The sequence below is a fragment of the Colossoma macropomum genome, unplaced genomic scaffold (assembly GCF_904425465.1).
Source record: "Colossoma macropomum unplaced genomic scaffold, Colossoma_macropomum, whole genome shotgun sequence".
Taxonomy (NCBI): Eukaryota; Metazoa; Chordata; class Actinopteri; order Characiformes; family Serrasalmidae; genus Colossoma; species Colossoma macropomum.
In genome coordinates, this window is record NW_023494789.1 from 13,009,705 (window position 1) to 13,025,601 (window position 15,897).

The window sequence follows — 15,897 nt, forward strand, 5'->3', positions numbered from 1 at the left end:
CCACCAGGTGCTTTTTTTAGCATCCTACAACTTTACCAGTCTTTTGTTGCTCCCATCCCAACTTTTTTGAAATGTGTTGTTGGCATCATATTCAAAATTGGCATATATTTTTCAAAAACAATAAAATTTCTCAGTTTCAACATTTGATATGCTGTCTTTGTACTATTTTCAATTAAATATAGGGTTTGAATTATTTGCACATCATTGCATTTTGTTTTTATTTACATTTTGCACAGCATCCCAACTTTTTTAGATAGATAGATAGATAGATAGATAGATAGACAGGAAACACACACAAGTAAGGTATGCAATTAGTGTTATGTACAAGCAGCACATGTACACAGTGTCTGTGATTTATACAAATCTATATAAAATATTAATATTTTTGTATACAAGCACATTTGCATATATTTATGAAATATACTATAGGTGTTATAGGTGAGCAGATCTGCTCAAATTTAGAAAAATAAAATTGACAAAAATGGAGTTACATGTTTTTCTTTGGACCCTGACGCTATATAGGTTTATTCCCTGCAGAGGATGTGTTTGACCAGGGGTATTCAAAATGTTGCATAGGACTGTGCATCAGTGTCAGTATCTTAGGCTATAGTTAAATGATCTCAAATTCTTAGTCTGCATTCTTTTTTCTCAGGTCTTTCATCCTGTGTTCGGTGATAACACTCAGTGGTCACATTATTGGAAACCCTTACCACTTTGCAGCAAAGTCCACTTTGCTGTTGTGCAGTCTGTAAGTGTATACCACCCTAATACAGGCCCTGTGATGTTGGGGACAGGCCTTAGATCAAGGCCCTTAATTGTACTGTCAAGGGCGTTTAGTGTTCATTTAGTCTTCACTTAAAATAGGATACCTAGTGTTGTACTTCAGAGTACTTCACTTGGAAACACCTGAAGCTACTCACATTTGGTTTCCATACATCTTTAATACACAGTGTAAAATACTTAGAAGAGTAGCATCTTTAGGGGACAACTTTTGTCTTGACTAAGATGTTTGAGTCGGGTCATTTTGTACAGTGTACAAATAAGGGTTACTTTTACAATAAACATACATTGTTCTTAAGATGACTCTCCTTTATTCTCGTACATTGGTTGTGTTTCTATGAGTGTGTAGAATGAATGCATTTAGTCTGTTAAATCACTGTAATTGGGTTAAAAGTAATGGCTTCCGTCGACCCAGATGGGACTCGAACCCACAATCCCCAGCTCCGGAGGCTGATGCCTTATCCATTAGGCCACTGGGTCAACACGCTCCTCTGAGGAGAAACAAAGCTTTTTGAACAATAGCGCTACACAACTTCCAGCGAATGTTTTTGATTGTAAAGTGAACTTTACAAAGCACAGTTGTGCGCAGACACACGTAATTCAATGCCGAAAGCACCGAAAACGTCTGGACTGTCGTGGAGATCGACTTTATATCGAATTGTATAAATTCTCGCGACAACACGGCTGTTCCCACGGTAACGACGTTGCGCGTTGTTTTTCTCTGCGCTGATAGAAGAAGCCTATAAGATGCCGGCTTTCTCGCATTCGACCAATCACGGTCGAGTGTTAACCCTACGTGGGCTGTTCTTGTACCTGCGTCACTGCAATCCAGACATAAGGAACTGGTACGCGGTAAGCACGCCGGCCGTGGCAGCAAAATATGTACTTTAAAAAATGAGGCGATACCTTAGAGTCGCCTGTTTGTGTGACAGTGGTGTGGGGTTTTTAAGTGTGTGTTTTCTTCGTGTTGGTCTGCCTTTAAGATTTAATCAGCTTTCAGTTTTTCATCGGACCACATGGCCGGAAATCTGAGTGGGTTTATGTAACGTTAACTGACTTAATTTGTCTGACAGCAGATGTAAAGAGTGATTTTAATACAAAAAGGAGGATTTAAAGATGTAAAACTCTGTTTGTGTCCATTAACGACTTTAAATCCACAGAGTCAGCTTATTCGCCAGCTTCTTGTTCGAATTTTTGCCGATCCACCTTAAATGGTGCAGCAGTGAACTTAATTTAAGGTGGAACGGGAAATTCGAAATTCAGCCTTGTTTTAAATCCTATCTTAAGCCTATAAAATCTACAAATGTCACAGTAATAGTCCACTACATAAGATATTTCCATTTTTACTGTGTTCTTACTTTATTTATTTTCAAGCTATTCTAAATTGTGGCCTGTGATTTTCTTCTTATGCCAGTTTGTGTGTATCTGTTACAGTGAGTAAATGACTATGTCGTGTGTTATATTTGCTGAATAATATGGCAGAAGAGCTGGGCAGTGTAAGAGGGTTTATCGTTATGATAAATTACACCACAATATGCTTTTCTGAACATAGCCAGTCTTGTTTCATTTGATTTAGTGCAGCACAGTGTGTGAAACGTTGAATACAAGTGATTGGATTCATAGGTTTTGACAGTATTTTTAAAATGTGGCAGTACTTTGTGGCTCTAACTTGTCAGAGATAATAAATATTGTGACACATCGTGTATCGTAAAAACTTCCTAAAGCATCATGGTGTTACATTTGGCCATATTGCCCACCTCTGCATGGCAGTGTGACGTTGTTTATTTGTTTATTTATTTTCACCCATTGTTCATCTTCTCCATGTATATAGAAAATGTCTTCTGGCTCAAACGACAGCGTCGCCCGTTTAAACCAGTTCAAAAATAAGGGAAAAGATGCAAACGTAAGTAGAGGGCTCATCTTAGCACAACAATGTTTAGACATTTATCATGTGTTTGGTCAGATCCACTCACTGAACTTTCTGTTCCTGTTTTTTTTAGGAATTAAGGAGAAGGAGAATAGAGGTCAATGTTGAACTACGAAAAGCCAAGAAAGACGAGCAGATTTTAAAACGGAGAAATGTCAGCTGCTTCCCTGATGGTCCCTCTTCACCTCTTCAGGATCAGAATCAGAATGCTCAGGTAAAGGTGTAGGATTCACTGTCCAAATAGACCCTCTAATAGTAAATTCAGTGGTCATTTCCTGCACGCAATGCCAATGCAATGGCTGCTGCACATGAGCCTAAGGGTTCTGACGCATCAAGGCGACTGTCAGATGCCATTAGGCAAGCGTCAGTGGCCACCCTTACCTGGTAGTTTGTGTTGCATTGTTGGCTCTAGTTGACTCGTCAGCTCTGTTTTGGCTAATTGAGCATGTTGAATCGGCATCGGCATCTGCAGTCAGTGGTGGGAGAGAGCTCAGAATCGGTGCACAAGGAGAGAAATGAAAGAGTGCAAAGCAAGAAAATGGCACTTAGTAGTGAGTGTGTGTGTGTGTGTATATATATATATATATATATATATATATATATATATATATATATATATATATATATATATATATATATATATATATATATATTAACCATTTAGGATGCTTAAGTAAACTGGTTAAACTAAGTAAGTTAACTGTGGCTTGTTTAGACCTATGTCTGTATTGCTTTCTAACGCTAGTCCCACAGAACCATCACCAATGTTGGTAAATGCAGTTACAAGCTTGCTTCTTATTTGGTAGCTTTTTATTTTAGTCTTCTGTGCCTGGACAGGCATCTGATTGTAACTGCTGCACCATTTAAGGTGGAATGTGAATTTTGAATAAGAAGCCAACTTCAATTTCTTACATGCGTTCCATACATGTGTGTCTCTGATCATCAGACACTGCTGGAATTTGGAAAATATTACAGTCTTTCACACTTCAGTACCAGCTGGTGCACAACTTGCTTGGCGCACAAGGCCCCCAGCATTGTCTTATGCAGCTAAAAGAGTTCGGCAGCTTCTCAGGCGGTATGAGAGAAAGCACAGCAATTTCTCTGGTGTTCATTTTAGCGTGGGCTAGAGGGATATAAAGCCCCCCAGCATTGGACTATGGAGCAGTGGACCTGTGTTCTCTGGAGTGATGGAGCTCCATCCAGTGCCTTTGGGATAAGCTGGAGTGTCCAGAACTGATCATCCAACATCAGCACCTGACCTCGCAAATGCTCAATCAAATCTTCATAGTAATGTTCCAACTTCTAGTGTAAAACCTTCCCAGAAGAGTAGAGGCTGTAACTGCAGCAAAGGGGGCAAACTCTCTATTAATACCCTTCATTGCAGAAGAAACGCTGGATGAGCTGATGTACAGAAAAGAAAATGTATCATTTTGGATATATAATGTATAAAGGTACTACATTTGTATGTGTCAGCGTACCTTAAATGTGTTTTAGTAAGTATTCTGAAGATTTTGCACTTCAAGTTGTTCCTCACCTCACATTTGAAGTTGTCAGATGTCGTGTTGTGTTTGTGGTCAGTTTTGGCTGCTGATGTTGCAGTTTTGACTGACTGCTTATTTTTGCGCTAATTCTTTCCTGTTTTTTCAGTCCTCTCAGCACTGGAGCGTGGAGGAGATTGTGAGCGGTGTAAATAGCCAAAGCCTGGATCATCAGCTGCAGGCCACGCAGGCGGCAAGGTAAGAGACAGGGCACCTGTAAGCCCATTACTGTGGCCGTCCTCCTGCCACTGCAAACTTCGAGCTGCTGCTAAACATTTAGAAGATTTCCTTAATAGATACTGTTCATCAAATTAATGTAAAATAATAACTGTAATAATTTTTGCAGAATTTAATTAAGATGTAAACAAAAGTCATTCAGAGTGGTTTCATGTAAATAGTTCCATTCTAGAAAGACTAAGGGTGCATGTTTGGTCTGAACCTTCAGACTTTTCGGTTTGGTCCGAACCAAAATAGCAAGTGTGAAAGGTGCCTTGGACCACGGTGTGCACCAAGGGACCAAAATTTAGTCTGAACAAACGATGCGGTCTCGGTCTGGATCAAACTGAACCATGGTTTATGTACAATTTTGTCTGATGAATAAGTCAAAAGTCAACTTGAAAAAAAATGCATAAAAATGCCAAAACCTATCCCTTATTTACTGAAAAGATGAGAGAGGATATTCATTTTCCTCTGTTCAATTGGAAAAGGCTACCCTGGGGATACGCAGCTCACATAGGTGATGACAACAGGACATAGGTTTGTGAGGTTAAGTTCTTTAGTGCGCTCAGCAAGTTGTGATACCAAAACTAACCAGATCAAATGACTCTGAGGTGTAAAAACATGTGTCAGAATTGTTCACAGCGGTGGTGATAGATACCGGATGTCTTCCTCCAAAAGCTCCCTCACGGAAAGTAATAACATGAAATGGTTATTAATACACTGAGACATTGTCACAATGGTTTTGCGATAAAGTTTTAACTAATAAGTCTATTCATGATGAATGGGTACATGCAGGATGTAAAAAGCAAAGTAGTCCCCAAAGAAAACATCTTTTTCGGATTTACTGCTATTATATCATCATCAGCATTACATTTAAAAACTCAGAAGATACATGTAGGTGCACTTGGAAAAGAATACTTTGAAGAGTTTGTTGAAGATGCATGTATAACATGATAATATTATGATGCCAGTACCCCACAACTTCATAGGCTTCAGATAGTTTGTATAAAGAGAAATAAGATGTGTCCAGAATGATAATCATAGCTGTGGATGATTCTGTAATGATTCAGAAAGCTATATAACATTGAGATTTAGGTTATAATAAAGGAAATATCCGGAATAGCTTACTTATATATGAAAAGTGGTGATCAAATCTGAAGGCAGATATCATTTAATAACTTCTTGGTGTCCCCAGAAAAAAAACATAGAAATATTGAATAAAAGATCCTAACATACACTATAGTGTCTAGCATATAGTTTTTCAATCTCCACTGTAGTAGTTAAGCAACAGAACACAATAGGGAGTGTGTTATCGTGAAATAACGATAATAATTATAGCGATAACACACGACCTCAAGTGTTCTATTGCTTTTATATAACAGTTAAATAAATAAAGTAAGAAATAAATAAACTGGGCCGTGACCGTGTCATTTAATATGTATGTATGTTAGCAATTCTTTCCGCCAAATTATAGTTCCTTAAGAAGCAGTTTGTTGCTACGTCAGAGTAACGAGCTCCGCTCACTCGCTACACAGCCAGGTGTTCATTCTCCAGCTCCTTACACAGACCAACTGAGAGTTTGGGAGTTTAGTGTAGTCTCATCTTCAGAGTCTGACTGTCGGTCAAATGTGATCTTAGAAGTATCCATTTTCTGTTTTTGCAGCAAAGTAAGAAGTAAAAACGTTCAAATGGCTTGAGCGTCTCCTACAGCTGTCAAAGTCGTTGCTTAGCAACGGCATCTCAGTGGAGTGATACAGTATTTGTGAAAAACCTGTGATGTTATGGCGAAATAACAGCACGGTTAGAATGCCGCTCAACCAATCTGCTTGCGTGGCCGGAACTAACTGTTGTATGATATTGAATAAAATAACAGTGATTGTTAATATGGTGAGAGATCATAAACTCTTGAACAGTAGTGGATAGAAACCTTTAGGTTATCTTTTACCATGAGAGTTTCTACTTGCAGAATTTTTGCACTGCTGGGTAGGCCATCAACTGTGAATTCATCACCATTTCCTGTGTGCAATATAGTCAGTACTCCATGTGAATATGTGTAAAATATCTCTATAGTGTAAACATTTTTTTTGCTTTTCTATTTATAATGTTTATATTGTTAATTCATCACCATTCCCATGTGTAATATAGTCAATGCTCTCTGTGTCTGTTGTGTCTCCATGTGTCTCCTGGTGTCTCCATTTGTCTGTTGGTTCTAGTTATTGTGAAAGGTTTGCATGTAAAAGGCAGCCTTTTCAAATGGTACTAAAAAATAAAACGGTTTAAAAAAAGGGTTTTCCTCTGACTGCAGGGATGAGAACTGTTTGCACATTCAGTATTTTGGATAATACTGTGTGAAGTAATGCTGAGTATAAAAGTGTACTATACTCACAGAGTGGAGCATGTGATCAGGTCTGACTGACCACTTTCTCAGACGGACAGGCTTGTGCTGTGTTTGTATGGCAGCTTGCTGTAAAAAGCAGTCAGTGGACGTCATCAGTGCTACGTCTGAAAATATTTCTCCTGTGGACCTGGTGAACCTGAAACTGGCCTGATGAGGGCTGATTTGTATCAGGAAAAGTGAAACCAGCTTGTAAAGCGTGTATGTTGTTGTTATCTGAATATCAGTACACTCATACAGTTTGCATGTTCAGCAACACACAGGACAGACTCTAGCACTTCCCTCAAAAGGTGCAAATACGGAAATGGTTTCTGTTATTGAGTTTACTTGGCGAATGCCAGCTTTTCATTGTGTAAATCTTTGACCTCTGAAAATTTGATTATGACTCTTATTGTATTAGATTCTGAGATGATTTTGGTGATGGAATATAGACAATAAAACCAACTTTGCAGGCTTTTTTTAAATTTTATGTTTATATTTTATTTTGGGCAGAAAAATAGCAATTTTATTGAATATTCTTATAGCCAATTATATTGGATTAAACATTTCACAATCAGAATCGGCATCGTTTGTGTGGTTAACAGCTATGTCCCTTATTTATGATGTGTGTGAGAGCTTTTGTTGCCGATACAGAGGTGTCATGTTTTCATTTAAAAGCTAAAACGTGTGCTTTACAGCACCAGTTTATATGTTAACCTATGGCTTTTTTCCCCAACATCAATAGAAAGTTGCTGTCCAGAGAAAAGCACCCCCCTATCGACTCGATTGTGGACGCTGGTCTGATCTCCAAGCTTGTGAGCTTCCTGGCGTTGTCCGAATGTCCACCAATCCAGTTCGAGGCTGCTTGGGCCCTGACCAACATTGCCTCGGGAACCTCTGAACAGACCAGAGCTGTGGTAGAGGCAGGAGCTATCCCAGCCTTCGTCAGCCTCGTCGCCTCTCCTCATCCTCATGTCAGCGAACAAGCCATCTGGGCGCTTGGGAATATCGCAGGTGAGTTTTGCAAATTATTGTAGCAATATTCTTATTTCATTTTTTACATTTTTGACTTTTTTACCTAACAGAAAATTATCCAATCAGAATTTTTTCTCAGTGGTGTTTGGGTAGATACAGCCAAAGTGGGGTCTCCCATTAGTTAAGACTTCAGGAGCTGAACTAAAGGCCTAATGTGTCAGTTTAACCACCAACATAATTAAGAACTGACAGTGGAATCAGCCAGTCGCATTTTGATTTACAGTTGGTGGGTCCAGTTTTGTCATCTTAGGCCAGAGGCTTTAAACCTGGGGGTCAGGACTTACTATTTGATTATTCTTCTGTAATTTCTACAGTGTGTTTACTGGTGTGTGGGGTGAGGGGCTGGAAGAGGGCACCTTGGCGAAGAGAGGGCCAAATATTTAGGCCAAATATTGAGTGCACATTCAATAAAATGTTTGATTTAAAAATTCTAAAGTCTGTGCAGTTGAATCACCACCTTCAGAGTGATGCATCACAGTCCATAGATGCATTTTTTTACCAGCAGGAAGGGATAAACAGTAAATTTGGTGGACAGTGTTATAGTTTAATCATGTTGTACAGTTTGACAAATGTAGTGTTAGGAGTCTTGACAAAGGACGCTCACAGATACAGTGTTGTGCGCTCGCCCAAGCCTGCTGTGAGAGCAGATACTGTCCCATAATACAGAGGGTCTCGTAGTATATTTCCTAATGTCATTTAATGATACCATACCATCTGGTGCTTTTGCTTGTGCTAAAGCTGGGCTTTGGAATTTGAGAGCTTATTGTACTTTTGTTCTTTAAAGGTGATGGCTCCACATACAGGGACAAAGTCATCAAACATGGAGCCATTGACCCGCTGCTCGTACTGCTGTCTGTTCCGGACCTGTCCATGTATGCTGTAAGTGTTTCTTTCATGACTACAGAACACTTGATTAAAATGACAGTGTCTGTTTAGGTTTGATGTTAGGACTGCCTGATATGTAGTTCGGATGAAGTGATACAGTCATAGCCTGTGTTCCAGACAGGTGTACATGCTTTGGCTTCATGGTGAGTGTCTTGCTTTGTTTCCAAAGGAAACTGGATTTGCAGACTGCATACGATGTTCATTTTCATAGCAAATTTGCCAAACTGCTTTAATATGACAAATTTTACTTGCTTTACAGTAAATCAATCTAGGGCTGGAACTAGAGTTTGCATTAGTACTGAAACATCACTCACTTACACTGTGTGAAGTCAACTGTGTATTTCTTCCTGTGGGGTTAATAGAGTGTTTGAGTATCTTAAGTGAAGTGCTTCAGTTAAAAACAGCTCATTTAAAGAAAAATTAAGAGGTGTTTGTTGTTTGTATTTGGTGTTATTCATAAACAAACTAGACCTAATTATAAAGTAATAAAGAACATACACTTATTGTTTTATTTTTGCTTTCAGTAAGACTGTATTGACAGTAAATCCATCTACATAAATGCATAAAATTTCTAAAATTATTACAGTATGTGGGCCACTGTATGTTTCTCTAATCACTGTTTCTCGTTTCCGTTATCATTCAAATGTATCATTAGGATTTTAACACTTTGTTGCAGTCCTACCTAATCTTTAGGTTTATTCATCCTTTATGGCTTTTTTGCACCATAAAAGAAAAAAAATGTTGTATGGACAGAACTTTGAGTGACGGTGGCACCAAATTGTTTAACTAGTCAGTAAGTTAATCGATTATAGGAAGAATCTTTTGTTGCTTCCTTAAGAAGGTGTGTTTGAATGACATCAATTAAACTCCAAGCCTTCAACAAACTCCCTCTTTTGTTACTGACTCCTCTCTTACCTTCTGTGCAGCCCACCTACCTGAGGAACGTCACCTGGACGCTGTCTAATCTTTGCCGGAATAAAAACCCTGCCCCTCCTCTGCCCGCGGTGCAGCAGATGCTGCCGGCACTGTTGGTGCTCCTTCACCATGAAGACCCCGAGGTGCTGGCGGACACCTGCTGGGCCGTTTCGTATCTGACTGACGGTCCTAACGAGCGCATCGAGGTGGTGGTTCAGGCCAACCTCGTGCCACGGCTGGTGCAGCTGCTCGCCTGCGGAGACATCACCATCGTGGTGAGTCCTTCTGGCTGAAACTACTTTTTAAGGAATGTGCACCTTCTGTGCAGTGATCTAATGCTAATGCTTTCTTGTGAATTCCTCAGACTCCAGCTCTGCGGGCTGTAGGGAACATTGTAACAGGTACAGATGAACAGACGCAGAAGGTTCTGAATGCTGGGGCGCTGGCTTTGTTTCCCACGCTGCTGCGCCACCCCAAAAACAACATCCAGAAGGAGGCGGCGTGGACGCTGTCCAACATCACGGCCGGAAGGGACTCGCAGATCCAGGAGGTGATCGGAGCAGGTCTGGTGCCCCTGCTGGTGGAGGTCCTGCAGCAGGTGAGAATTCAGCGGGTCACTCAGGCTTTTGTGACCAATTATCTAGGCCACTGGTTTCCAGGTCCTGCCAGGCACATTTTTGTTTCCTCCTGCCATAGCGTGCCCACTTAGCTCAGGAAGGACTTGGATTAGGTGTGTGTGTAGCAGGGAAAATGTCAAGATGTGCAGGGTAGGGGGTTCTCCAGGACTAGGGTTGCCACCCACTGCTGTAGGCTGTACTATAGAATTAACCATTATTTTATGTGGCGTGTATTTATATGGAACTTGCTCTTCGTTCATTGAAAAAAGCGGAGATGTACTGTGAAAAGTCCAGATTTTAAACTTTCAATCCATACCAAATCCAAACGTTTATGTTTGTGTGTATAAGAAGAGATACTTTGGCATGATTTGAATCTGATGCAAAGTTGTGGCTTTGTTTTGTGTAAAGAACAAACATGCTTTACGTTCTTCCTAGTTCAGACTCAAAGCTGTTGATGCTGAATGTAAATTTAATGTACATTCATAATTAATCACATAATTACATTGTGTTATTACATTTAAATAATATAGCAGCACAAAAGCTTTGTAAGGGCTAAGATGTCTGATTTTGCAGCCACTAATAATATTAAAATAAATTATTTAATTTTAATAATTTATCCAAACACCTAATACCCTGTTTTTAGATGCAAGGGGAAACCTGCAAAAACCTTTCAAACCCACTAAATTAATTAAATAAATTGCAAATATTAGAACTCGATGATACTAAAATACTGATCAGGATTCAGACTGCACAGGAGCTTTTGTTTTCTGGCAGAAGTTTGACTATTCAGTTTATCAGATTGCAGAGCTACATTCATGTTCACCTGGGAGTGATTGTGGTAACTGTGGTAACTGTGGTAGTGAGTATTATTGACTACCCAGTTAGAATTTGACCAATCATCCACACACATTTCAGCATTTACTAAATTGTATTGTAGCTAGGTGGCTATGATGAGTGAAGAATCATTAAAGCATTGTTAGCTAAAGGATCTCTCTAGGTTTGATTCCATACGTATCATTCCAGTGATCCATATAAAGAATATGATGCAGCTACAAAGAGGAAGAAAACAAAAGCAGTCGGACGAGCAGCAGGGTCCATCCAACCAGCATTTGAAACTAGAACAATGTTTGGCAAGGACAGCTTTATTGTTTTATTAATTAATATATTTAGTTATTTTTAGTTATATTTAGTTAGTTCCAGTATCAGCCACGACAAAGTTTATTGGTTTCTGTGTATATCATCTATAATTATGAGTGATTATCACTAACTGAAATGTAGCTCAGAATGAGAACTGAGAAAACTGGTCTCAAAGTTTTTCTTCTGTGTTTTGACCACAGTGACAACCACAGAAGTTTTGTATTGAACTAGTGCACCATTTTAGTGCACATTAAGAAAATAAATAATGTCAACAGTGGTTCAGGTTTGAGGTTTGTCTGTGTTTGTCTGTTTGTACAGGGAGAATATAAGACCCAGAAGGAGGCTGTCTGGGCCATCACCAACTACACCAGTGGAGGGACGGTCCAGCAGGTGGCGTACCTGGTTCAGTGCGGTGTCCTGCCCCCTCTGCTCAACCTGCTCTCAGTCAAGGACAGCAAGACCATCTTAGTAATCTTGGATGCAGTCTTGAATATTTTCATGGTAAGCTACGAGGCTCATGTATCTAACAAGTAATGGAAACTTATACCCCAGCAATTAGCATTGTGCTAACCTGCTAAATCATTACACAGTCACCTCGGACGGACTTGCTTATGTGGTTTCTATGACAAACTGCTTTAGAAAAATAAGCCAATGCACATTACATCGCTAAAAACAGAAGTAGCTGCTATCTTGAAGCCTGAATTTTCTCTGAAAGCCATTGGAACTGCCATGGAATTGTGTTAACCTGTAAGCCGAATTGCCTAATTACAGTGGCCTGAAGTTAGTCTTTTCGTGCCAACTCTGTAGCATCTTTGATATACCATTCTAACCTGCCACACTCCATTTTAGGCATTGTATTTCTGTGGTTAAAGCGAGCCTGTTGGTAATTTATTGGCTGTATTGACCTGCAGGCGGCGGATAAGATGGGTGAGACAGAGAAGCTTTGTCTGATGGTGGAGGAGTGCGGAGGGCTGGACAGGATCGAGGCACTGCAAACCCATGAGAATGAAATGATCTACAAAGCTGCCCTCAACCTGATAGAGAAATACTTCTCAGGAGAGGTGAGTGATGGTGTATTTGTCTGGTGGAGATTTAAGGCTGTTTTTCAGTTTGAGTTAAAATGCATTCCATCAGCACTACAGATGGTTCATTCTTATCTATCAACTTTTCTGCCCAAGACTGCTAATCTACAATCACTATATTATATAGTAACTATATTATAATAATGACTGTATATTTATAAACAAATTGAATAAACGAATCAGTCCAAAATGATTCAACTGCATCAATTTCAGAACTTTTAATTATAATAATACACACATTCAGTTTTGGGCCAAAACAAATCCTCTGGCAATTTCAAATATAAAAAAAATCCCCCCAAATCCTTCAGTCAGTATTTCTGAATTGTTTCAAGCACTTGTCAGATCATAGTGAAAGAGGCCTTTTCCCATCATAAGGAGCACTCTTACTGGCAGGAAAGGACGGGTCATTTGTCTCCCACTCATAGAGTCTTAAGGCAGGGAAAATACTAAACTGTGCAATACAGGGGAATTCCATCACTTTGATTGGGAAGTCACATTAATTGTGTGCCAAAAAGCAGCTGTTTCTGCTTTTTTGTGTACTTTTCTCACTTAATGATGTGATTTCTCAATGCTGTTGTCACATTTATTTAGATTTAAGAGCATGATGTAACAAAGCTGTAGATTTTTATTTTGTTACAAACTACGATTTTGAGTAAGAAAACACATGAACATCATTCACTTCCCAGACCAGTTGGTCCATACAGGGAAACAACTAAACTGTGAAAACAGCCCGTTTGGAATTCATTGTTTTCATGGTGTCACAAAAACCAGTGCATTTACATATATCCGCCTAATCAGCCTGCAGCAGTTTAGCCCTGTGCATCCTGAATATACATTAAATATATCATATATATGCAATGGACAGTATATTCTCGCACTGTATCTGACTCATTTCTCTACTTTCAGGAAGAAGAGGATGAATCTATAGCTCCTGAAGAAACCACTGATGGCTATGCCTTCCAGATTCCAGAGAACCAAAGCACTTTTAATTTCTGAGACACTCCTCCACTACCCCACTCCTTCCATTCTGCTCATTTTATTAATAGTATTACTTTTTATATGGATTTTTAAAAGATTTCAGCTATGTACATAAATACTCAGGCTCTTTTTTGCAGTTTTACTCTGAATTTTGTAAATAAACAGTTGAATATGAAAGATATTCTGTGGCTTACTTGTGTCTTAGTTAGTAAGAATTTTAAAGGGAAACAGGAAATGACATTATTTTCTGCATAGCGTCACTTATAACACCATTACGAAAACATATTCTTCATGACAGCAGTCAACTACTAAAATGTCTGTATGCTTTCTGTGCAGTACCTAATATAAATAATACTTCCATAACATGGAAAACTAATTGTCTTTGCTTTGTTGAAAGACGAGTTTGAAGTAGTCTGTGAACATGGCTTTCAAAACATCTACACTTCCCAGTCCATGAATAAAAGCTTAGCCGCAGAAACAGTTTTGTATCCCTTATTTCTGTGATGTCACATAGAACAGTGCTTTTATATACAGTATATCCACCTACTCAGCCTACAGCAGTTTAGCGCCACTCATTCACACTGAATATATGTGTTTTCAGTGTTTCAGTCTGGACTGTCTTTTTAAACAAGACACAATACAGAGCAGCCAATCAGAACCGAGGCTGTTTAAATAAATCAGTCTTAAGTCACGGTAGCAAAAACAACCGGTTTGATTCTAACGGATAAAGAGAGATTGAAAAATGGTCATGTAAAAATGAATTGTTTTGGCACATGAAGTCACAAAGCTCAGTGGACCTCAGCTCAGAACAATGTAGGATATAGGCCTTTTAATGCTTGCATGAATCCTGCACAGTGACCCATCACATATACTGTATGTCCAAAAGTTTGCAGACACCTGCCCATGAAACATGAAGGGTAGTAATAATGAGTATGCCCCCCTTTTGCAGCCTCTACTCTTCTATGAAGGCTTTACACTAAATGTTGGAACATTGCAGTGAGGATTTGATTGCATTCAGCCACAAGAGCATTAGTGAGCTAGAGTACTCATGTTGGGTTATGGTATCATCTTCCCTAATGTCTTTATATATCAAAAACAGTTGGACTTCATTATAGCATCACCATATACACCGATCAGGCATAACATTATGACCACCTCCTTGTTCCTACGCTCATTGTCCATTTTATCAGCCCCACTTACTATATAGGTGCACTTTGTAGTTCTACAATTACAGACTGTAGTCCATCTGTTTCTCTGCATATTTTGTTAGCCCCCTTTTACCCTGTTCTTCAGTGGTCAGGACCCCCATGGACCCTCACAGAGCAGGTACTATTTGGGTGGTGGGTCTGTGGAGCTGATAAAATGGACAATGAGCATAGAAACAAGGAGGTGGTCATAATGTTATGCCTGATCGGTGTATATAATATAAAAATAAACGACTTTATGTACTTTTCTGCTACTCATTCGTTTATGTATGTATTTTTTTGTTATTTTCACTTTTCTGCTACGCATTCATCCATTATTTCATTTACCATAGACTACAGGCAGGGATTGAGGTGGAAACCGCTCAGCAGACCTGCCCTTGAGGAACTGCAGTGTAGTGCAGCACTTCAGCCGTGCGAGGTCGCTGTAGACACTGTTTGAGGCAGAAAGTGGAAATTAAACTCCGAGCAAAATAAAGCTGGCCGTCCCGCAGCAGCATGGGTCACTCTCACAGCCTCTTCGCCGCGGAGCACGACTAAACGGTTGCTTTTAAGCCTCATAGAGCCGAGAAGTTTCCTCCAGAATAAGACTGGCGTCATATTACAATGCGAACTAGCTGAAACTAGTTGCTCTTTTTTCGCGTTTATTTGCTTGGTAACGCTGGCGTCAATGCGGGAGCTGGGTTGTGCACATCCGGGGCAGCAGCAGCAGCGGCAGCAGCAGCATGCCGTGTGTTCTTCTTCGCTCACTTTCTAACGTTAAAGAGCAGCCTGAGGAGCAGGAGTCCGCTTTCTGAAAGCCACAGCTACAGCTCCATCTCTCTAGACGGTTCAGAAGATAAAGAGACGGACGGCAAGCTGGAAAAGAAAGGGGAATGTCTAACCAAGGAGCCAGGAGAAACGGGCCAGTGAAACTGCGCCTGACAGGTACGAACTGGAACGCTTTTTGTAATGATTACGGTCATTTGCTGTACTTATAGCTACTACAGTTGCTATAGTTACTATTGCTGTTGTTAGTTGCTATAGTAGTTACTGTTAGTCGTTGGGTTGCTAATAGTTGCTGTAGTTCCTGTAGTTGTTATTTGTTATAGCAACAGCTACGATAGTTGCTATAGTTGGTCGTCATGGTGATGATAGTTGTGGAGTTTCCACAGTTGTTGCAGGGCTGTAACTAGTTGCTGGCTATAGTTATTACAGTTACTGACGTC

General features: G+C 39.7%; 2 protein-coding genes and 1 non-coding gene across 5 annotated transcripts in view; 2 read left to right on the forward strand and 1 right to left on the reverse strand.

The window, feature by feature from the left end:
• Positions 1-1,187: 1,187 nt before the first annotated feature.
• Positions 1,188-1,260, reverse strand: trnar-ccg. The gene has a single exon. It is a non-coding gene; the product is annotated as a tRNA-Arg (tRNA).
• A 338-nt stretch (positions 1,261-1,598) lies between these two features.
• Positions 1,599-13,668, forward strand: LOC118807937 (importin subunit alpha-1-like). 2 transcript variants are annotated; one of them, XM_036570137.1, is made up of 11 exons: positions 1,599-1,632; positions 2,612-2,683; positions 2,781-2,921; positions 4,355-4,443; positions 7,584-7,852; positions 8,658-8,752; positions 9,685-9,948; positions 10,038-10,271; positions 11,746-11,928; positions 12,339-12,488; positions 13,416-13,668. In XM_036570137.1, the coding sequence occupies exons 2-11, from the start codon at positions 2,615-2,617 to the stop codon at positions 13,503-13,505; spliced, it is 1,584 nt and encodes a 527-aa protein (XP_036426030.1). In that variant the 5' UTR covers positions 1,599-1,632; positions 2,612-2,614; the 3' UTR covers positions 13,506-13,668. The 2 variants fall into 2 exon arrangements, with proteins under 2 accessions (XP_036426030.1, XP_036426031.1); XM_036570138.1 differs by lacking the exon at positions 1,599-1,632 and adding an exon at positions 1,643-1,812.
• Positions 13,669-15,161: 1,493 nt separating this feature from the next.
• LOC118807936 (E3 ubiquitin-protein ligase SMURF2-like) overlaps positions 15,162-15,897 on the forward strand; it is an 81,501-nt gene continuing 80,765 nt past the window's right edge. For both annotated transcript variants that reach the window (XM_036570135.1, XM_036570136.1), the window contains exon 1: positions 15,162-15,616. In XM_036570135.1, coding sequence (XP_036426028.1) covers positions 15,565-15,616 — 52 coding nt within the window. In that variant the 5' untranslated portion in view covers positions 15,162-15,564. The remainder of the gene's footprint in view (positions 15,617-15,897) is intronic.

What these genes read in the sequence shown, in the direction of transcription:
- LOC118807937 (XM_036570137.1), top strand. Translation starts at nt 2,615, where the DNA reads ATGTCTTCTGGCTCAAACGACAGCGTCGCCCGTTTAAACCAGTTCAAA. An exon ending in ATCAGAATCAGAATGCTCAG is followed by an intron (nt 2,922 to 4,354) that starts GTAAAGGTGTAG and finishes CTGTTTTTTCAG; the next exon opens with TCCTCTCAGCACTGGAGCGT. An exon ending in AGAAATACTTCTCAGGAGAG is followed by an intron (nt 12,489 to 13,415) that starts GTGAGTGATGGT and finishes CTCTACTTTCAG; the next exon opens with GAAGAAGAGGATGAATCTAT.